At 43.8% G+C, this 23,178-nt stretch overlaps 2 protein-coding genes across 2 annotated transcripts; one reads left to right on the forward strand and one right to left on the reverse strand. All coding sequences in view use genetic code 11, as the record gives it.

Annotated features, from left to right (window-relative positions):
* Positions 1–1,050: 1,050 nt before the first annotated feature.
* EGR_07291 (Protein ELYS) lies at positions 1,051–13,061 on the reverse strand (the record flags this gene model as incomplete). The annotated part of the gene is made up of 21 exons (XM_024496540.1): positions 1,051–1,309; positions 1,642–1,844; positions 1,908–2,020; positions 2,447–2,609; positions 2,686–2,908; positions 3,296–3,397; positions 3,461–4,070; positions 4,649–4,970; positions 5,046–5,147; positions 5,398–5,881; positions 6,513–6,712; positions 6,783–7,501; positions 7,581–7,740; positions 7,800–7,863; positions 9,183–9,442; positions 9,538–9,625; positions 10,559–10,723; positions 11,417–11,525; positions 11,591–11,662; positions 12,306–12,452; positions 12,527–13,061. 21 exons carry the CDS (start codon positions 13,059–13,061, stop codon positions 1,051–1,053), a joined length of 5,100 nt encoding a protein of 1,699 aa, XP_024349016.1.
* A 2,886-nt stretch (positions 13,062–15,947) lies between these two features.
* Positions 15,948–23,090, forward strand: EGR_07292 (DIS3-like exonuclease; the record flags this gene model as incomplete). Its single annotated transcript, XM_024496541.1, has 11 exons — positions 15,948–16,110; positions 16,162–16,271; positions 16,350–16,939; positions 17,044–17,225; positions 17,539–17,863; positions 18,806–19,354; positions 19,941–20,769; positions 21,477–21,751; positions 22,294–22,405; positions 22,465–22,749; positions 22,869–23,090. 11 exons carry the CDS (start codon positions 15,948–15,950, stop codon positions 23,088–23,090), a joined length of 3,642 nt encoding a protein of 1,213 aa, XP_024349017.1.
* Positions 23,091–23,178: the final 88 nt, after the last annotated feature.

The raw sequence follows: 23,178 nt of genomic DNA on the forward strand, positions 1-23,178 counted from the left end.
ATGCGGGCACAAAAAAATCTTGTAAAATGTCTTAAAGCAAAATTTTGCTTTAAAAGAATAGCTTCTATCAACAAACTTTTTGGTGTTAATGGAAATTAGGGCGCAGGCTAAAGTTGCACAGTTTACTGGATCACTTTTTATAACTCTTGGTATGCAAAATCAGGGCCAATTCCCAGAGCCCTAAGGCCTTTCTGAGAACGAAATGCTCAAAGAGAATAGGTATTTGACATGCTGTAGGGCCTAGCCACTGGCATGACCCAGAGGCCATCCAACTCGGCGAAGGCAAATTGGCAGAGCACACATTTGGTGCCCTTGCTGAAATCGACATTTATACAAGCATGTCGCGTGGTATAATTTCTTGTCAATTTTTAACCCCCCTATATTTAGCTTAAAATTCTTTTTAATGTCCAAACACTGTGAGTGATTGTTTCATTCTTCTTCGAATAGTAGGCTTAATTGTCTTTAATAAATAGACTCATTAAATCCTGATTTTACGCCAAACATGTCATATCTTTTCGTGATTTCTTTAAAGTCTCAAGTAGCTGCATTGTCTTGTTAGTACTTTGGATACCGCGTTTGATTATTCTGGGTCGTTCTGATATCTTCGCCGTCCTTCTGCAGGCCAGTAATCCATTCCTCGCCATACTTCTATGACTATGGCTTACAACGACATTATGAAGTTTTCTGACTGTTGTAAGCTTGTGATAATATCCCAGGAAATATATGATAAATATACGGAAATTGGAGAGTGGTCTGCCATGGCCCATAGTCCCTGCTACCGGGTGAAAAGTACAATCCACAGAGGCCCAAGCGCCCATTAAATTAAATGCCAAGCTAGATAAATTAGCAGAGCACTATATCACCCCACCGTCCAAGTTTTCATTGTTACATTGTCTCTCAGCCTATTCCATTAAATTTCCAGCTAAACATTCAAGGGTAAAATAACCACCTGGCCCCAGCACCATTACGACTTCCTAAATCATGATGCCAATGAAACACTAGTTTACAGCATTTATTTTTTGCAACAAAAAAGTATTTTGTAACCAATCGTCAGTAATGATACCTTTCGGGCCTCTTCACGGTCCGCTTCGATCGGCGCGGTGCCTGCAGACCGGCCTCCGATTGCTCATCCTCTTCCGTTCCGAGGTAAGTTGAAGTGTCGTCTTCATCGGTTACCACAGGGGCCTCAGCACCGGTGCCTCCCTCATCGTCACTGCCTGCTGACGCAGACTCATCGCCACTATCCTCAACGTCTACCTCTTCCAAGTCTTCTAAGACCTCATTCCGGGTCACATAGGCAGAGGAGACACTGGAGAAGCAAACAAGGATCTACCTATAATTTTCTAATACAATGAATGCTATTGCACACAAGTTTCCCGAATTCTGAGTAAAGAAGGATTTCTATGACAACATTTCGAACCCTCAAAATAAGCACATTACCCCAATTGACTAAGAAAATTGGGTAACAAATCAAAACACCCTATTTAAGACGGCATGAAAAAGCCATATTCAAACTGAAAGGTCTGCAATAATTTGCAATAATTATTTTACAATTAAAAAATGTATAAGCAAAATAAACCTAGATTCGTGTTACTCAAATTTCAGGCTGAATCTAGGAAATGGAAAAGGAAACAGACGCACTCCTCAACCCTGGAAGCTGAGTTGAAACCGTAGGAGGTTTCAAACGAATCACCTTCCTCCATTTCGCCAGTCGGAGAGAGGGCACCCGAATCGGAAGATAGGAATTTGGTCATCAAGTAAGTGGCCGGTGAGGAGAAAGTGAAGTGAGTGGACGAGCACAACGCCTTGGCCACCTCGTCCATCGGTCCCGAACGACCCATTACCTGGAAGGTACAGTGGATTCATGAAGCACCTGGTGCGGTGAAGTAGAAATGGACGTGAATTACCGTTCGGTTGGGAGGTGAAAAGACAAACTTAGTGGAGGAGGGAGATACGATTGGGATCGACCCTGAAATTGCAGGATCGTCAGAAGTGGTTCTGGCTAGCGAGACCTTGTGATCTGGAAAGGAAGTAGGCATTAGTGTACGCAAGGAAATAAGTCAACCTACTCTACCATTTCAAATTTAACTACACCGATTCCTCCACCACACGAAAATGATGGACCGCCATCCACGGTTATAGCCTCCCAGATAAACTGCATGCTAACAATAAATCTCCTCAAATATTGGAATGACTCGGTGAGTTGCATCGGTGCCAGCTGTCAGGAAGGTCCATTCAAGTGAACAAGTGGAAGTCGAACTTGGACGTCAGGAAAGGAAGGCATTTGTTGTAAATGGTTGAATGTGCAAAAATTCATTATGGGGAGGCTATTGAAGTCATGTCCACATGTCATGAAAACGAAATGATCTGCCTTTTTTCAAACCAACAATCGTTTTGTTCGATGACCAACATATTCATGAAAAGGGGAGAAAAAGACAGGCCATACCTAATTGGAGGGTGTGTGGATTAATCGTGACCTCTGCATCGTCTTCGTCGACTTCGAGGGAAGGCGTGCCCTCTCGACAATCCTGAAATGAGCCATCTAACTCATCTGCTTTGTTGATGGACGGTGGTGTCTTTGCACCTTCTGGCAGTGGTGTGGAGCGGACCTAAAAGCAAACGTACATGTTGAGAGCCACTTTCCTCACTCGTTGAACAATGAACATCAATTTCCACAGCACAAACCTTCAAAATCGATGCAGCAGGAGCAGCAGTAGTAGAGACACTTGTGCGTCTGTTCAACTCTGCCTCGTGCATTTTCCCTAACTCAGTCCAAAAATCTAACCTCGGACGAAGAGAAGCATTCCCTGAGGTATCTGAACTGGTTCTAAGGAGGTTTTTGGAAACCGGAGGCGTCTGCTTGCGTGTTATCGGCAATGGACTCACAACTGAGGCGCAATAAAGTATTCTGGAAGGAAAAGTGGCACATATGGAAAAGGCAAATGACCTAATCGTGTGTTCCTGACCAAAGGTGCAGGTCACGATCCTAACCGATGACCGATGATACTAAACTCATGAAAACGATGGGCAAATCACGTTGGACAGCAGTCCAACCCCTTCTTAAGGCTAACAATAAACGTCTTCGGCGTCATACTTTATGCTGCATTGACAGATGAGACTGCTCTGTTAAAATAACTCCCACTGCCTAGAAGTAGCGGACGGGATCTAATTATTTTGCAGTGAGGAGGGGTGATCGGAGCAAAAGTTGTGGAAAAAAATTTGCGTTGATGTAAAAGTCTGCATGTCAAAAACCCATTCTATGGAAGATTTTTAACAAAAGGAAATTAAAACTCACTGGTGCAATTTTTGACTCAGCTTCCGAGCACTGTCGGTAATCCTCGGCCTTACTGGGGACCTCGTCTCAAAGGGACTTTCGCCCCGAAGCACACGCTGAGTCCTACAATTCAAGAAACAAAAGAAAAATTTAGAAGTCCTTAGATTGGTTGAGGAGGACACCCACATATCATAGTAGTTCCAAAATTCGGACGCCCGATTCCTGTCGACAGTGGAAGGTTGAATGGAGAGACAACGACCCTTAGGGGTTACGAACTGCCTGGGAAAACGTCTGGTCGACGATGTAGGAGAAACATGAGCGGAATCTACCTCCACACATTCAACGTGGACTTGGTTATTCGAGTTTTCTTCGGTGGAATTAGCATCAGTGCAAGAGGTGACTGGATCATCGAAGTGATTAGGGTTGACAAGGGTAGAAAAGGGGAAGTGATATTGAAGGTTTGGCAGACAGTAAGATATAGTGGACGACAAGGCACGGACGACTGGAGTTTTAGAAAGTTTTTGTGTGCTGTGTTGTGACATTTGTGAGACGACGTCTGCGTCAACCTCGGCGAGAAGGTCTTGTGCCTCCTGGATAAAGAGACGCGTGCCACAATAAGGAGGCAAAATGGGGAAGAAAATGGATTCACGGAAGGGACAAATCACCTTGTACTGTGCTCGAGCAACAAGACAGGCGTAGAGGAGACGATTTTCGCCTCTACGACGCATGTCAGAGAAGACGACGTCTGCCTCCCATGCTGTCAAACCGAGGTTGATGAAATCCAGGAATCGACCGTCTGTATAGGGAAAGAATAAACAGTTCCTCAGAAACCTTTGACAAATTCTCAAGACCGTATGCATGAAGAATGTTCAAGTCAAAACGTGACCTAATTTTGCGAGATTAGAATGGAAAGCACCTGTGGAAGCATCATGCGCAGTAGTAAATGACAAGCATGTCAGACGTCAAGATGACAAGCAGCAGTTGCATTGCGTGCATGGAACTACGCAGTGGCAAAATTCCTTGCGAACGGAGCCACAAAACCTGTGCGTACTTGTATCTAGATGGAATACTTGGCCCCGGTAAAACTTGTAAATCCCGTAAAAGCTTCAACAACAACTACACGCCGGTTAGTTCCTTCTGAATGAGGTAAATCTTAGCCCACAGCAAAGCAGCAATTCGGATGAACATTCAGTCGGCGCGTAGAACGTCTTTTTGCGGTAACTGTGAACACAGCCACTTAAGCACATTCAAAAGTTCTAAAAGTTCAGGAATGCACCAACGCCGAAGTGAAGCAGGTGTCCTAGGATGATTCAGCCACACTAACGGGCCTTTTCATGGTAAAGCTGATGTTAACGATCTAGCTGTAGGTCTTACGCTTTCTAAAAGCGTCGGCCACCTCCAGAAGCACTTTGGCTGCAGATTCATGATCATTCTTTTGGAAGTAGAGCCGTCGAGCTTGGTAGAGGGCGGGCAGGACACTCCCGCATGACCCGATGTTGCCAACATGCAGCAGAGATAGGGGCGATGACGACAAGGAGTCGTAAGATGGTGCAAAAAGATCGGCCAACTTGGTCGCGCCACAACGGGAACAGTATTCCGCCACTACCTTAGCCTGATCGGGAAAAATCTCGGGTAGTTGACTCAATGAAGTCACTTGGCCCGTGGCCACAGGACTTAGACGGGAACAGAGGGCATCCTATTACACAAAAGAGTGTTCGGTTTGAGCCCGGCATACGATTATGTGAGGATATTAGTGGAAAGTTTAACTTACGGAAAAGCGAAAACGGTCAATTAGCCAGAGCGTTCGGACTGTGGAGACATAATTTTCGAAGCCAGGAAACTCAATGACAATCTGGTTCACGATATATTCTTGCTAAACACGGTGGAAAAAAGAGTTAATGTTCAAAAAACAAAACTTTACTTAATAGCTGAAGGGTGTTCGATTTTGGTGGACATGACTTTGACAGTGCCATCCTAGTAGCTCGAAACGCTTAGCAAAAGGCTTCGCCAACAATTTAATTGCTTTTAATGCGCAGAAATAACTCTTGGAAGGGTAGATTTAATTTTAAATTAGCAGGGACCGAAAAAATGGGGCGAAAATCAAGCTCAGATGCCACGCTCACCAGCCTGACAGCTCGAGCCACCGGTCCCAAACAGGAGGTACCTGTCTCTTTGACTGTCTCCGTGGCAAGACGTACTCGTCTGACAACGTGTGTGTCCTGACCTTCTGTGGTGTCATCGCTTCTCTCCTTATCCTCGTTCACCTTGCCTCCATGGAGGGCGTTGACAGCGACGGTGTCAAAGAGGAGGAAGGTGAAGAGCGCTAAGTGGATGAGTGGCGGTTGCGGTCTCGATCCGAGGCACTGCCACAAGGCGCACATCGACTGGAGTTGGCGCGGCGGGTAGGTGGTGGTCACCTCCGACTCAACGGCCGCCAATACCTCTTTGGCCGATTCGGCCGTAGACAATAGGTTGCGGAGGTGATCCATGATACAACCAGTAATGAACGGTGGAGCTGGAGGGTTGGGCGGCGACCCGTGCGCCGATTGCAGTTTGGCGAGGAAATCACTGAGTTCAGTGGGGTTGTAGGGCGACAAGAGAGCTTCACTGCAGGGCAACAGTCATGAAAATAGTAATCGCCAAGGTTTTCTTTGCTCCAAATTACGCGTATATCTATTCTTAAATGTTTACTGTCAGTTTCAGACTATGTTAAGCGTAAGGAAGCGTCTTTTCACAGAAATGGAATCGCCAACGTTAACAGCGACCACCATGATCAAGGCTATAGAGGACTTCGGACTAGAGGTGCACACCTTCGACCTCAGCTTAAATTGAATGTTCTCATTGCCATCATACATGAGGTTAATATCTAGTTTCGTAGTTAATAAATAAAGTGGTGGAAATGAACGATTTCAAACTGGTGGAGCGTAGAAGTGCCCCAAAAACACGAGTAAAAACTCCTTAATATCAAGAACCTTTGCTAAGGTTTCCATGGTCAATGCAAAAATGCATTGAGACGCAACAACAGTTTGTGTTCCTCTAAGTGTAGAGAAATAATCATATAATTTCCACTTATGTCGATAAGTTTCTTCATTTACGCACCATTAAGATTCCCCTTGGAATCTGCGTGTTCAGGCTAAGTGAAACCTCATAAGAATAAGTTTAACTTATGGCAAACAAAGGGTGGACGGTGGTTTCTGCGGACTTTAAAATGACAAGACAGAAAGGAGAGTGGACGAACCTCGATGCCCTCAACCGATAAGCATGGTTAGAGGCCTGGGGCAGTAGACCGCATCGCAGAAGTAGACACACCGGGTGGGTGTACTCCGCGAGCATTCGAATGACCTTGAATTTCGCCTCAGCTGAGACCGCCTCACCGCCATGACCATCACAATCAGTCACAGGCATCACCACCTCAGCAATATCAGCCAAAGCTCGAAGCTGTGATTGAAAAATGCCACAATATTTGGTCATCACGCAAGCAAAAGGAGGGACAGAGACCAGCACTCACGGAGTTAATACACAGGCTCAGGTCTTTGAGCCCTTCCACGCTGACTGATGAACCATCCTCATCATTACCAAAGACAGGGGTAAGGAGGTCTTCCAGACAGCTCTTCCTGCCCAACCATCGAAGCCACAGCCACCGACGCATAAAAGCACGTGCATTGAAATCCCCATTCACTACTGCGGCAGCAGAAGCGACGATCAAACCTTCCAGCGCTTTTACCTCTTTGAACATTCCATGCTCAAAGAGACAGTTGGCTATGATGACCCATGTAGGGGAGAGGTACTTCGATGCGCGTCTTTGTTGATCTTTACGAGGTCTCTTGGAAGACCTCCCACTAACACTGTTATCAGCTAGCATTCTACGATTCCTATCTCCGCGCGGAGATAGTGGAACGATGGCACCTTCAAAGTAGTCTACACCTTCCTTCTCTTCCTCCGCATCCATCATCTCCAGCTGTTCCAGGAGACCTGGAGGTGGGGTTTCGAGTCCAATCGCTTGACGCGTGATCCACTCACCATCTTCGGCTTCCTTTAGAGTCCGAGGTATGGCAAATTCAGAGTCATCCAATTCTTGGATCAAACCGCAAGCCACGGCCTCTGTGATCCAGTCGGTTGGATTAAAAGAGACGGAGGAAGAGGGTGAGTCAATGGCAGCAGAGATTTCTCGAAGTACTAACTCCTGACGAGAAACGAACTTCAGCGACGCACAGGCCACAACAAGATCTAGGCAAAAACAGATGAGAAGAATGAGTCTTGCCTTTGATGAAAGGCACCAGCGCCTTGAAAGCATGTGTGGATGGACGCAGATGGGATTCAGGAAGGGGATTGCGAAGACCTTGGCAGCGGCGGAGGGTGGAATTCTTGGTGGCAGTGAGATCACCGCAGAGCCTTAAAGCGTAAAGCTCGCGACGAGAGACGACCGCCCAGAAGGCGAATATGGTGTGAGGCAGGATATGAGCGGTCTAGATAAGGGAAAAAAATGCACGTAGGAGAGTAAGATATGAAGGTAATAAGAACGCACCAGTGGATGGGCTCGAGGGGAGTTCAAACTCGCGTCGTAGACCGCAAAGAAAGAGTTGTCTGATCTAAAGAAGAAGCAGGGAAGTCGGCTTGATGATAAGTAATAAATTAAGGATGTTTCAAATTGTTGATCAGTCAGTAGATGGATCAGGAGTCGATAGATGTAAGGTTCAAGGACGGGACAATGGAGAAAAATGCGAAGATCATGAATGCATAAATGGAATCAAATAAGAAAAATAGAACAAAGATGGATGAATGGAATAATAGACGTGGAGATAGAAGATCGAGTTGCTGCACGGATATATCAGGAATGAATACATAGATCCTATGGAGACCAACGGGGTAGGGGTTTAATTAATGAGGAAAGGCAAAACGGAAGGCATGATACGTAGATGGTTGGAAGCACAGACTAAGGGTGAGTGGACAGACAGATAGAGAGATGAGTTGAACTACTTTTAAATCTCATAATAGATGGAGAATAGATGGAAAGATGAATGTGAAATATCCAAATGAACTGGGAGACGGACTTAAAGATAGATCGAAGGGCAATAAACACAGAGGTCAAGGATAAACAGCCTTGAAACGGGAGTAAATGAATCCGAAGCAGGAAGATGGACGGCCGAGCAGATGAGTGGCTCCAGGAAAGGTATGGGAACAAAATGACTATACAGATTAGGGAACAAATAGATAAGTAGGTACACGAAGGACCTATGGGCTCATGCGTGATTGAATAGATGGACGATTTTTCTGATTGGCGGACATCCAGTAAATTGGGGGATAGATTAGAGGCGGACAGACAGCTGAATGGTTTATTGGCAAATGGACAGACGTATATGAAATAAGTGGGTAGATTAACAGCGTATTTATGATCCGGAATATTGATGGCTGGGTGGATGGACCCGGGATCCATGAACTTGAAATCCAACAGCGCATGAACTATGAAGCCGTCAGTCGATGCACGAATGGTCGGGGATGGATGGATTAAAGGGGAATGAATTCAAGACAGATTTGTGATTGAAAAGATCGAGATTCCCACGATAAATAAGTGAAAGGACACACGAAGAACACATGGATCCGTGACAAATGGAAGGATGAATTCGGAATTGGCAGTTGGATAAAACCATGCAGTACAAGTAGATGAATGAGGCAACGATGTATGCGTGCAGAATAGATGAGGGAGATGAAAAGATGAAGCAAAAGTGGATGAGCTTGAGTTCTGCGGATGATTAAGAAATCGCTGAATAACAGATGGGTAGTCGGATGGATCTAGGATGGATGAAAGGGAGAGAGATGGATTCGAGAAAAATGAGTGTGTGGGCCCTGAGTAGGTAAGTAATTAAATAACAATTTTTGAATTAACTAACAAATAGCTGGATGGAAATACCTGATGGAAGAGGGCATCTGAGCATGGTACCACCGGTCCAAATCAAATAACCCAATTCGTACAATATGAGGAGCAGCACGCCACACTAGAGCCGTGAGGCGGTTTGACCTAAGGCCATAATTGTTGGAGTAGTTGGTGCCCAGTGACTGGATAGAGGTGAGGAGGGCTCCATTTGCTGACCAATGGGATGCCTCGTGGTCCGTGGAGGCTGTTATAGGGGTCAGGGAGGCTGAGAGGCGTTTGGAGGCGCCGTAGAAATCCTGTGGTCGCACAGACAAAAAGTGTACAAAATACAAACCCATTAGAAAACCTGGTAAAAGAGAAATGAATGTTTGCATTCACAGAAATAGCGTACCTCATATTCGTACAGAGTATCCTCGGTATTTGGTTGAGTGTGTTCGATGCGTTTTCGAAAGCCCAGTTGAAACAGGACAACTTTTGGGCTGAAAAACAGGTGAAGCAGCATTTGGAAGTTTAAATTACCATTAATAATAAATTGGGAACAAATTATCAGCCAGGACAATAAATAACGGAGTCGATGAGTTTGAACGTAAAAAATTCCTTAAACCGACATTTTTACCTTTCCTCTTGGCTGTCTTTGGTATTTTACTAGAATCCTATTAAAACAGATATATGGTATCCTACATTTTAAAGTATCAAGACCTACTTTCCTGAAAATATGGACCAAAATACCCAAATCAATGGGGTACAAATAACTGAAAGCACCACAGAACAGATTGGTGACCACTGGACTAAAAAAGTCATAAGTCGGTCGGTAGCACGAGAGTTTCTGTTTCAATGGGTGATTTTATTCTTGAAAATTAAGAAGCCATTTGAACTGAAACCTGAGCGGCGAGAAATGACAAACTTAATGCAGCTCAAATGAATATTGCATGGCTGAGTGCGTTCATCTGGATCCACAAAGTGAGGGAGTGATGGAGGGACAGTAATTCCGAAAACTCCCATCTAAAGGTAGATGCTGTGAAATAAAAACAAGTGACCCACGAAATGACCGGTCATTGATTCCAATAGTTACCCATTAAAATGTAATAGCAATTGTTTCACGAAATCACCGCAGACCTGATATCATTACGATCATTTTCACGATAAATGAGCAATCCACATTTGTCAATAGGTGCATTCTTTTTACAAGACACCGATGATCAAACTAGCATTCACAGGGTTAGAAATTAGCAATGATGTTATCCAGCCATCAATTCTTTGAAAAACTAGATGATAAAAAATGGCCCTTGAACTAACTAAAAAGCTTCCTTAACATCACTAGTGTCAAGGATCTCAATAGCCAAGAATTGCTGCTTGATTTACAAGTTTATATAGCATAGTTAGCAACAAACAGATGGAAACGAATAACTCACTTGATCGCACTGCAAGAAGAAGGGGAGGGCTCGGTGGAGGGTGACCTCTTTAAGCCCTGCCAGCCAATCCAGAGGAAGCAGCAATAGCGAGGGTCGTCAGAGGGCTCGGAGAAGGCACAGCTCACTGTAGCAACGGGTGTAGAGGATAACTCGCGGTAAGTGTAGCTAGGTTGACAAGAGGGAATAAGTTGGCGGTCAAACTTTATGCTTAAGCGCATCCACAACCGCAACCACAGAGTATATGTATCAAAGTGTGAACTTGGGATCATCAACGCCCAATCAAGTAGCAGAATCGTAGCAATAGAAATGTAAACACGTTATGATGAGAAAGAGAAACGAGCAGGAAAAGGCAATTTTAAGCTAACACGCTATCAAATGATGAGTTGAAGTAGTTCATAGAAGGAAAAACGTCCAGGACATTTATTGGTCAAGTCTTAAAAATTCATTTAAAATCGCAATGTTGGCAGTAGAAAGTGACAGACTATTCATTCAAGATCTGTCAGATGGGCAAAAAAGTCTGTGCGGTTTTGGTACGCATGACTGAAATGACTTCCAACTTGCCTTCATTATAAAAAAGGATACGAAATTAACGCGTCGTGAACTGTCAGGGATGCTAACGTGAGAAATGAAAAGTAATCACCTAAAAAGTCGTGGAGTACAGAATCTTTCTTAAACGTAGATCGTGGTAAAAAATCCGGAGGTAAGAGCTACACATGACATCTCCAACATCTTGCGTCAGGACAGGACATCATAAATCGGAAATGGGACAAATTACTAAGTCGATAAATGACTACGCTAGATTGTATTCTGACCACAGTGACAAAGAGAAACTCAAATCCTATTTCGCAATTAGCTCACATAAGCTGAAGTTTTGTCAGACTCCACATCTGCCATCCACCGAAGCTGAAACCGACGATAAGGCTTTTGATTTGTTGGACGTAATGCAAAAGGGTGACTCCCACGGAAGCTGCAAGTTAAAGTTATAAAGGAGAGAGGTGTGTGGATATCGGGTCAAGGGTCCTAGTTACTCACTGGATGGAAGCTTGGCAATGGTTTCGCCACGAGGTGTCTGGTAGTAGAAACTGTTTAAAGAGATTCGTGATTCTGAAGGGCAGAAACAAGCAAATTTACTCAGCTATCGACGTCTGCTAATTTAGCGTTATTACTAGGATCAGCCTTCATAACAATTGTACAGGACTACTAGGTACTATGAGGTAATTTACACCGCCTACACATTCGGCAGTAACTTAGACATCCCAACTTACTAATTCAGGGTTAATAGTTCGGACATTTACTCAACTACTACGACTTTCGACTTAGCCTTCAACACCTAGCCCTGGCTAAATTCTCAACTAACAACCGTGGATTCATACTGCCATGAATTGCCTTGAAATCGTCAGTTGTGCATGCTCTCAATCTCCCACACTTCCGTTCCACTACACCAAAATTGATAGGAAAGTAACTAGAATGGCAGAATTTGAATAACCATAGACTAGAACACGTATAGTAAGTTAAAAGCCTTTTTCCTTGATAATGCTCGAGACGCGACAGCCGATAGTTTAACGTTAAACTGAGATCATGCTTAACTCCAAAAATGCTCCACAATTCACAGCATTAAGTTTTTGTAGAAAGTAGTCTTAGGGTCTTTCAATTACCATAACCCACCATTAATACGCCATTAGATTAGCAGAAAAGTTTTTGTTGATGCCGGAAGTAAGTGATTTAGAATTACAGGAATGGAACGTACCATTGAGATTGACTAGAGAATGCTCAAACGACTGAGAAAAGGGGGATATTAATTCTTCCTTCAAAAATGCCTCAAGACACTGTTTAATTGAGACACAGACGCTAGGTTCCACACGCGGCCTATCTGGCTTCCAATCTAGACAAAGATCTGAAAAACAAGGACATTCGGAAAGTTTATTAAATCCATAGACAGTCAATGAAAATTAGGATAGAAGAAATTACCCAGTAAAGTTAAAAGACCACGCTCAAAAGCAACAGCTACCATGCCATCGAAAGGAGGAATTGATTTATGATTCACGGCTACCGCGTGAATAGCTTCAGCCCTTCCACGAAGAGAGATAAAACGAGTAAACTTGACTGATTTTCCATCACTGAGGTTCAAAAGGCACACAAGCGACCGTTTTGGCCTGGCGTCATGAGAAGGCACAAAAAGAGCAGCCATAATTGAAGTAGAGGGCAGAAAAGCGGCTTCAGCGATGATCCAGGACCGAGGAGCATCGTTTGGCCAGTTTTCCAATGAGGAAAATAAGACGTCAGCATTGGATGGGGTCCATGAAAACTGTTTACCATTAGCAAACTGACAGTGAAGACGATTAGAAGAGTAAGCACAGATAATGGAACCAGTTGGAGTGAAAATGAAGTGGGGTAGCTTGGTGCTTTGATCGAATAAGTCAGCAGGGCGGATCGAACCATGTTTTAGAACAAGATCATCACAGTCGAATGATGTCGTGCATACTGAAGATTCCACTGACTGCATGACGATTGATTACTAGAATTACACGGAAAAAAATTTTAGAAAGCACGCATGGTGAGCGCTGCTCTCAAAGAATGGTTACCAAATAGATTCATAAGAATGATAAATAATTGCTAAAGCGAAGTCGATGAGAGTTCTTAATGCACCTTAAAACCCGCAGCTGCCTGAACGTTTATGAAGTATATGAGAAAATATGCCATTACACACACATCGTGACTACTTGCCTACGATTGGCTCATTTGGAATACCGGTTAGGATTCGAATTATACAATAGATTCGAAAAAAAAATAAAACCTAAATAAGACTTTATTTTAGCAAAAAAGAAATAATAAGATGCGTTTCGAAATAGCGACGCAAGTTTCGCTTATCTTTTGTATCTTAGCCCTAATTCCCTTGGAATGAGCAGGTTGACTACATGATAGGGGCAAGCATAATAGTTAGTTGTAATGCGATGGTGATTTGTCCCTCGGTATTGGTCAGGCGCCACTTTTGTGCTTTTGAACTAGCTCTTTTGTACTTTGCTGTGTGGGCTGGCCCTTAAGCCATGCCAGTAGCCCAAACACCTCTGTGCTGAATATATATTCTGCCCGAGTATTGTGTCTTCTTTCGTCTTCGGTGAAGACTCGGGACGCTTCATAATGTTAAGAACAAGGTACCTTGACCAAAGTTATGCTTGCTTAGCATGCACTTTTTTCATTGTTTTTTTCGTCGGGACATTCATGTTTAATGAACGTTTCAATGCTAAATGTTGTTTTTCTTCAAGCATGCCTACTAAATTGTCATATAACAAAGACGAAAAGTTGTTCAGGCCAACTATTATTATCAAAAAGCTGATGCACTAGAACTAAACTACTTCCATGAAGTGAAAAAATCCTCGAACTATACGCTTATAAATCAGTGTCACTAGTGGACACTAGAGAATTCGTAATACTTCCGGCCTGACCCCTGGGGCATTCTGCCAAACTTGTGTGCAGAGGTTGAGCAATGAGTTCTTTCATCGCTTAAAAAGAAGGCTTGGTAAATTATCATAGCATCATAAAGGCTTCCTCATCTTGTGAGATTCGTCCCCATGATTCCCATTGATCAACCTCCAGCATAGTGCATCACTCTGTGGTCGGTGCCGTAAGAATGTACTCGCAAATTGCAAGCACTAGTTCCCAAATATGCATGCAACCAAAAAGATCTTCGAATAGAATATCTCAAGGCTCTAATGAAAATTCTACTAGATCTATAGTTTCGCCCTGTTTAGGAAATTTATTGGATAAGGGAGATTTTGAAGATCATCACATATGTGCATCACTACTCCTAAGAGCACTTGCGTAAGAGTAGGGCCATTTGATTAGAGAATAAATGTGGAATTTCTTCATGAGAATAAGGTTACGCATCTTTTCCTTCTCGCCACCTTGTTATCGTTTTCGTGCTGCCCAGCCATAAGCCTCTACCTTCGCTCCAACCGATAAGGAAGAAAATTAAGTAGGTTTTGCCTGATACCGCCGACAGCTGCATGCCGAACCTCTTTGGCCTTTTCAGGACTATGGCTTCTTAAGTTGCTAATAGACATCTTAAAGAACATGAGACTGAGATAGTTGCCGTGTGCATTCTATATTGCAAATCTTTAACTAGAAGTCGGACCAGGTTTTCTTTCTGTAGTATAAGTTTATTTCGTCAAATTATTATTTGAGATTCATAAATGATATTTAGGCGAGTTGTTCTTTACGATCAGGTTTACTTATCGCTGCTACCATCGTGACGCCCCGAGTCATACTTTAGGACAAAAGAAGGCTTTTTACTATGGAGGACTATTTATTGCCGAGGTAAATAGGAGGTAGAGAGCTTCCGGATAAATCCAAAGGTCATCCCGCACAATAAAAGTACAAAAGCGGGGCCGCTGATGCCCACCAAACCAAAGTTAAATATTTAATTGATGTACCACATGTGTCTATGCTAGATATTTAGTCTACACAAATTGTAGGCTGGCTTAGCGAAAAGGCTTCCTTTTCATAATAATGGCCTCCAAACCCGATGCAAAATCTTACCAAATTCCTTTCTTTTTAAATTTGAGGGAGTGTTCTGAATCTGGCGGCTAATTGACGGTCCTTTGTAATACTTATGTTGTTTTAATGTGCCTTTCAGGGAGGAGGCAAGCAGGAAATTCAAACCTTGTAACTGGATCGTCCTCTCACTTACCTAGTGACTGCGGCTCCCCTCCTTCTTGAATATTGTATTTTCCATATCCGTCTTGTCGTCTTTAATAAAGATGTCCAAAGCAAACCAACCGGGCTTGTCTAGGAACGCTAGGAATCGAAAAGCGGAGACCGAGGAGCCTCGCTCCACACCTTTACTGATCAAGAATTACTTTAAGAGTAGAACTGCTTCAGAATTGGTTAGAGATTTTATACGTTCACACTTTACTAAAAATGATGTAAAACATTTTAAAAATCTTGTAGTAAAAAATCAGAGAACCTATTGAAGGTGTGATAATACTAACAAAAGAACAAAACAACTGGTTTTTTCCACTCGAGGACAAACTTTACGAAATAGTATTATAAGCGGACTACGGTGATTAGGGTTGTGCGTGTTCAAAGTACATTCCCTCCCCCTCCTGGGAAAAAATTACGCTTGTTCCATGAGAGTTTTTAGCTGAAAATAAATTTTGAACGAGTATTCTTTATGATGTGTTTTCTGAAATGCGTCTTTTGTTTCGGTTGCAAGATATTCAACATTATTTGTGTGCGGCACTTAAGGATATCCTAACCTTCCTTTAAAATAACTATTTGCTTTCTCTAAGATATTTAAAGTCTTTCATCTGTTAGTAATTTATATTACGATTACATTTTTATGTCTTTGATATGTCCTACCTTCGAGTCTTGGCACTACATTTAACTCACCATGAGCGCGTCTGAGAAGTATGCAATATCTCGTGTAAAGTCGGAGAAGGTTGTCACATACGTTACACCCCAAGGGAAAGGTGTACGTGTTACCAGAGAAGTTTACTTGCGTAAAAATATGCCTTGTCGCACACAGTCGTGCCCCGACAATGAGTGTCATCTTGGTAATAATTTGGTTGAATTTATGTTTTTTAAAGGTTTTTCTCTTCCCTCAGATCTCAAAAATATTGTAATTGTTGATGGCTTCTATGCGCTCTACTTTTGGGAAGTCTTCGAGTCTGTGGAAATTCGGGGCATTGTTGTCACTCTATCCTCGCTCTGCTACGTAAGCTCTTGATATCACAAAACTTCCTACCACCTTAATAACCATGTGTAAATAAGACAGCTGCATTGTTTTTACCAGACTCAGCAACAAGCGTCATCAAGGGCTGTGTATAACCGTATTCGAGCATGTCTATCTGACCCGGTTCAATGTTGTGTCTTGTTTGATAACGAATTCCATGAAGACTGCTTTCGACAGTCTTATCCTGGTGAATCCACTTTGGACTACACCACTCGTCTCAATTGGACCGCTGCTCAGTGGTACCAGAGTCACTTAATGGGAAAAGTTAATGTCATTTTCCTTACGGATAATACTGAAGTCGCTCTTGAGTTGGCTAGAAGAAACCCATCTAAAGATGGCGTCCTGGTGATGGATCTGGCCACGTATCTTCAAACCCATCACCCAAACTTGACCACAGTTCGACAGCTCTATGATTCCCTCTGTGCCTCACTGATGTCGAGCCAAAGTGTACAGAATGAATCAGCGTCCACCATAGCTGCAGCAACCACAACTTCCAGTCTACCACAACAACCTGCATATGGAGACGTCTACCCTGCCCACCTTCCGGAATCTGCTCTCATTGCCGGCGTCCGATCGGGTCAGTTCCTTCAGGGTGTCCTGCGAGTGTCGCGTTTCCGCTCCTCAACGGACGCAGTTGTCGTGCTCACCGAGTAAGCTGGCAGTTTAAATTTAAAACTTTCTGCTTTCCTTTGTACGGTAGAATTGCTGGTTTGAGTTGGACTAATGCCTAGCCTATCTCCCTCATTTTGTGTAGTGCTAGTGCTCTGAAACACCAAGCAGATACCCAAGACACCGAGTTCGCATCACGCTCCGAGCTAGCGATAAACGGAATGGCACATCGAAATCGCGCAGTTGATGGGGATATTGTGGTGGTTCGGCTGCTGCCGCGACATCTGTGGACCATGGTTTCAAGTAATCTGATGCCTTCCGAAGCAGGTATCTTTTTGGCCATATGTTATTGGATCTTGACTTTGTGCAACGCTTCTTGGGATCTGCAAATATTTTCAGATCGTGCTTTATTTTTTAGCAGTGTACGCTTAAAGTACTTATTTCATCTTAAAGATATCGCTAAGGCGATGGCATAAAATTTTCATCTTTAGCTGTCATTATTTGACGCCTAACTCCTTGCTAATGTATCACTTTTACTCGACATTTTTGAGTAGCGGATTTTGGAGGTATTTTTTTAACAAATGGGTGTTTGAACAAACTAGACATGCCGTGCTCATCCTCCACTGATTTTCCTTCTCAGGTATCGCGGAGGCAATGGTTTCAGGCCTTGACAATGCCGGCGCAGCGGACGAAAGTGGTGAGGCCGAATCTAAAGTCGGTGGTGTTGGCGGAGATATCGCTGCTCAACCTGTTCCTACCTCCGGTCTACCCTGTGCTTTTGTGGTCGGCGTGTTGACCCGCAATTGGCGCGACTACGTTTGCTCCTACGTGCCACGGGAGATGCAGGAGGACAAAAGTGCTTCCCTCTCCTCCACTCCCGGTTGGATTGTCGCAACTCCCTGGGACAGACGCATCCCCCGCGTCCGCATCTTCACCACCGAACCGTCCAAACTGGCTGGAATCAGGTGTGTTTGAGTAGTTACGTTGATTACACTATAAAAACAGTGTTGATTCCAACTCTTATACAATTATCTAGCGCCTGGCTAACCTTGAGTGAATGGTTATGCGTAGAGCTGAAGGACGCTGTCGCATTTCAGGAGTCATCCTTGAAAATCTTATATGGTATCCGAATCTTGAGTGGGATTTGTCATGTCCTCATGCAGAAGATTTGGGAGGCCTGTTGTATAGTGCCCTCCTTCTGGACATCGTTTCTGTTAATCTTGAGTTACGAACGTTATGCTGCGTTTTTCACATCATTACCGGGAAGACATTATGGATGGGGATACACATTGAAAGTGCTATGCCTTGGCGATTTCAACCGATTCATCAATTGTAATCTCTGTAAAATGTGTTGCAATGGCTTTTGCTTGGGCAATGCTATACCGCTAGCCTGTTTCACATATCTCAAACAGTTTTAATGGGAGTTTGACCAAAAAAATGTGCTCGTTTAATGCATTCGAAACTACCTCTATTTTAAAATTCTGACTATTTTTTGAAACTACAACCTTTTTCGCACCACAATCGCTTCATTGGGTAAACTGGCATTTCGCACCTCATTGTTTTGACTGTCTTTTGGGTTGTTCAACTTCCATAATAAATTTTTTTGCTATCCACGACTACTTTTTGGCATTCAGAGCCATTCAAAGGTTTCACATTTTTCTGTCTTTGGACCGAAGCGGTAGGTGTCCTCGCCTCTAAAGGCTAGTCTTCTCTCAGGTTTGTTTGAGATTGCAAGTAATCGAGAGTTCACTTAGTTCAGTAAACGGAAGCAATCAACAATGGGCGCCTTCGAAGCACTCGTATGTTCGTGTTCATATCTATGTAACATGGAGCAGATTCATGGAGTTGTCCCGCTTACTCATCCTGGAGTATTCAAATATACACAAACTAATGTCGCTCTATTACAGATTTGTTGTCCGAATGGATCGTTGGGACGCCAATTCCAACTATCCTAGTGGCCACTTCGTCCAATCCCTTGGTCCAATAGGCGATCTGGAGACCGAGACGCAGACTATCCTCGTGGAACACGGACTGGCATACCGGCCCTTCACAGACGTCCAGTTGGACGAGTTGAAACACCTCGCTGCCGCTCGCGGCGCCTGGCAGGTTGATCCCACGGAGGTCGCACGACGACGTGATCTCCGTTCTCCATCCGTCTCTGGCAATCCCCTCTCCGAGGACACTCTTGTCTTCTCCATCGATCCACCGGGTTGTGAAGACGTCGATGATGCTCTCTCCGTTCGTTGGCTTGGAAGTGAGGTTGAAGATGTCTCTAACAGGCGTATCCAACTCGGCGTTCACATTGCTGATGTGACTCACTTCGTCAAGCCGAATGGCAATCTCGATGCGGAGGCAAGGAGACGTTCTACCTCGGTGTATCTCGCTGATCGTCGTTATGACATGTTGCCAGGCATTCTGAGTGGTGATGTTTGTTCGCTCTGGAGTGGAGTCGATCGGTAAGTTAATAAACACTTCCTCACCATGAGGTATGTGTAGCACATATCATGATTTCCTATCAAAACGGCCAGATCTCGCTTCCACCAAGGCAAGGAGACGGCAATCCACAGCATGGGTTTGGTGGATCTGGGTTAATGTTTTCTTTATGGATTACATTGTGGAATGTTTTTAAATAGTTTATATCCAGTTCTATTTCATCATTACTGGTCGGATTGCAGAACACAAGGTTTGGTGGGTTGCAAATATCGACGTAGCTTCAACAGCCCCTCTATTATGGATCTTCGTAGATCACGTCGTTAGCATTAGTTACCTTTCTTCTACAATACTTACGCATCCTATCTTGTTCACGAAAACCAAATTGTTTTGTGTTTCGAGTCACTTACTATTGCAAATAGTGCAGCGCTCTAAGTCATTCCCGAATGTCATATTAGCCATACTGGCATGGAAGAATGTCTATTGCCAAAACTCGGGTTGATGGAAAAACCATAGCCACTAACAGGGCTCCGCAACGTCAAGACAGTAACCGCGGAGCCTCAAGAGCTCACTTACTTAAATGTAATGCGTTTCGCTTATTTTGTTGTTCAGGTACGCTGTGAGTGTGATATGGGAGCTAGATCCAGTTAGTCTGGAAGTACTGGACGTCTGGTATGGTCGCACTGTCATCCGCTCTGCCTACAAAATGACTTACCAGGCCGCACAGACTATTGCAGATCTTAAAAATGTCGGCACAGAAGTCGAACCTGATGCTGAGAAAATCTTTTCCGGCTTAGGGGGCTTGAAGGACATCGGTGAACTCGTTCCAGAACTCGCGAACAAATCGAAAGCTGAAGTTCTTCCTCGCCTAGCAAGGCTCTACTCAGCCATATGCATGCTCGTTCGTATTGCCTCACAGATTCGTCATCTGAGGGTCGATCGAGGTGGCCTTGAACTGGATTCTGTCGAAGTTTCTGTAAAATTTGAGAACCCAAAAGAGAGGACGGGAGCCCTGGAAGACATTGTACCAAAGGCGACACTGGAAATGCATTCCACAGTGGCGGAAATGATGATTTTCGCTAATCATTGGGTTGCAAGGCAGTGTCTTAAGTTCTTTCCTGAGCGATCATGCTTACGACGGCATCCACCGCCACGGCCAGAATTTTTTGACGATCTAAAACGCTGTGCTGCTTCGCGTGGCTTTCGTTTAGAGGTGGGATCCAACAAGGCTTTGTCTGCATCACTGGCCATGTGTGTGGACCCCGTGGATCCCGAAGTGAACAGCATGCTACGACAATTGGCGACAAGGGCAATGACAAACGCATTGTACTTCTCAACTGGATCGGAGGAGTTAACAAGGGATCTATTTGGTCACTACGGTTTGGCGTTGAATCTCTACACCCACTTCACTTCACCTATTCGACGCTATGCAGATGTTATTGTAAGTGCAAAAATGGCCTACTGATAATTTAAAAGTAGGGTGTTTGCTACTTTTAAATGTTGACTAAAATGTTTAGACAGTTGAACATGCTGCAGTGACCGATGGAATTCTCGTTGCGTGTTAAATACGGATCTCAATGCGCGAGTTTGTCAGCTTTCAGCACATTCTTTTCATTTTTTATCGTGGCTCTCGTACCTAGAGGATGAGGAAATTGATTGTCGTGCATACTACTGATGGAATCGATAGAAGCATTTTGTCTTCAAAATGTTGTTGGACTTTTGAGTTTATTTGGTGTCTCTACTCCTCGAACGTTTGCCTAGTGTTAACAGAATCAAGCGTGCTATTACTTGTTAACTTGGGGAGTTTTAAAACGCTAATTATTAGCTAATCAAATTCATCATTTACATCTCAGTATTTGTCAATGCTCTTCTCGTTGTAACTTGAAAACACGCTGCCTTTTTACGGATTTGAATGCGTTTAAAATAGAAGAAAATGTGGTGAATGTTGTCTTACTACGTAGATGTATCAACTGAGTGAATTATGAATGTATGAATGAATGCCTACTTACGAAGTGAAATGGTACTGTTTTAAATTGGCCGTAGACATTACTTGTTGGTGATACAATTATTAGTCTTGACGATGCCTACTTACGTGGTTATTATATGACAGTTTTCTTTACCGCTTGTATTTTTTATGTTCTAACAAAGGTCCATCGCGTTCTGCTGGCAGCCGTTGAGCAGTCCACCACCGTGACAGATACACCGACGTCTCCCAAGGGACTCTATGAACACGATGAATTGGTGGTCATATGCCGACACATGAATGAGCGTCACTGGGCAGCCCAGCAGGCACAGCGTAGTTCTATTGAACTCTTCCAAGCTCTCTTCTTCCGAGACAAACCGGTGGATGATGCTTGTCGCTATGCAGACGCCGTCATTTATCAACTACGGGGCTCTAATGGCTTCTCTGTTATGGTGCCAAGGTGGTTTGCTACTGTTTCCCTTTTCATTGCTTTTAGTGAATCAGATCAGTCTGTCGTTCGTTTTATGTTGCATAAAAGAGCTTCCAAAACTGTCTTATTTGAGCGTCTCTCTAGTTCATTCAATTTCCTGAGTTTAAAGCTGGTATAATTTGCGATACAGAGACTAACGCTGTCCTATCATTTCTTATTCCTTGTTCTTCAGTCTGCTCTTTGTGGTCATGAACGTTTGGAGCCCTCTATACATCCACCCTTATCCTTAGCTTTTTATCCATCTGTAAATGGTTTTGTAAAAGGCAATTTTGTTGCTGTTTTTTTATATACTTTAGTGCAGATTACTGTACTTCAATATTCTCTATAAGAATGTACAAACCAATTACTAATAGGTAACACTAGTTCAAGTTCATTGTTCTCGTAAAATCGTGCAAGTATGTAAATCTGATGGATTCAAAATCGGAATCTTTCTGTTTGATAGACCGCCTAATTCGTCGTGTCTCTAAAGTCCAGTCTGGCTACTTTATGATTTGACGTATGCGGTTCTATAGATACGGTCTTCGAGGTAATGTGTGTCTCAAACAAGCGGATGGTCGAATTGCCTGGGTGTCTGATGCCAAGACAGGTCGCATCATCTGGCTACCAGCGGACGTACCTTGCGAGGTATTCACCCCCTTCCTTTTTCACGAAATCCGTAACCTAAATATCCGCTGGTTTTTCAGATCGTGCGTAGCCCAATTTCCACGCAGATGGGACCACATGGACTGCCACCATGCGATCAGCTAGAGGTGGTTAAACCCGATGGAGCGCGTCAAAGCTACCGCATCTTCGATTACGTTACCGTGTATATTACAATAGCCGAGTCCACTGCACACAGTCTGGGTCTTCGACTGGAGCTGTACGCAAAGGAGCCCAAGGGAAGAAAAAAAGGAAAAGTAAACCAGCCTCAACCAATTACCACAGGGGACGACGGCTTCAAAATGCACGCAGATGCAGAGGTGGTTGAGGTTTGTTTGAACCATCCATCCCTCCATTTGTCAGTTCAAGATCCACCCCCACATTGCCGACCTATCTGTCTCTCCTTCTTCTATACCTTTACTGAACTAAATCTATTCATTTGCTTCAGAGTGTTCGGACGATGAATATGGAGAAGAGGAGGAAACGAAAGAAGGAGGGCGAGTCGGAGGGAGGGGGGATGGAAGAGGGCGATTTTGATGAACCAGAGAAGGTGAACGAGCATAAGGCGGTAATTGCACAGTTGCATACCCCTTCCTCGTTTTATCACCAATTCCGGAAGCTCCTGCGTCAAGGAGGCGCCGGCCGTGAAGGCAGTGATAGTATTGCATGAATGGTATTTGTATCATTTCATATAAATTTGACACTTTCTGTAATTCCTTGTTATCTGGATTGTGAGTAGTAGGAGCTGTGGATGAATT

Source organism: Echinococcus granulosus, assembly GCF_000524195.1.
Source record: "Echinococcus granulosus chromosome Unknown EG_S00074, whole genome shotgun sequence".
Lineage (NCBI taxonomy): Eukaryota > Metazoa > Platyhelminthes > Cestoda > Cyclophyllidea > Taeniidae > Echinococcus > Echinococcus granulosus.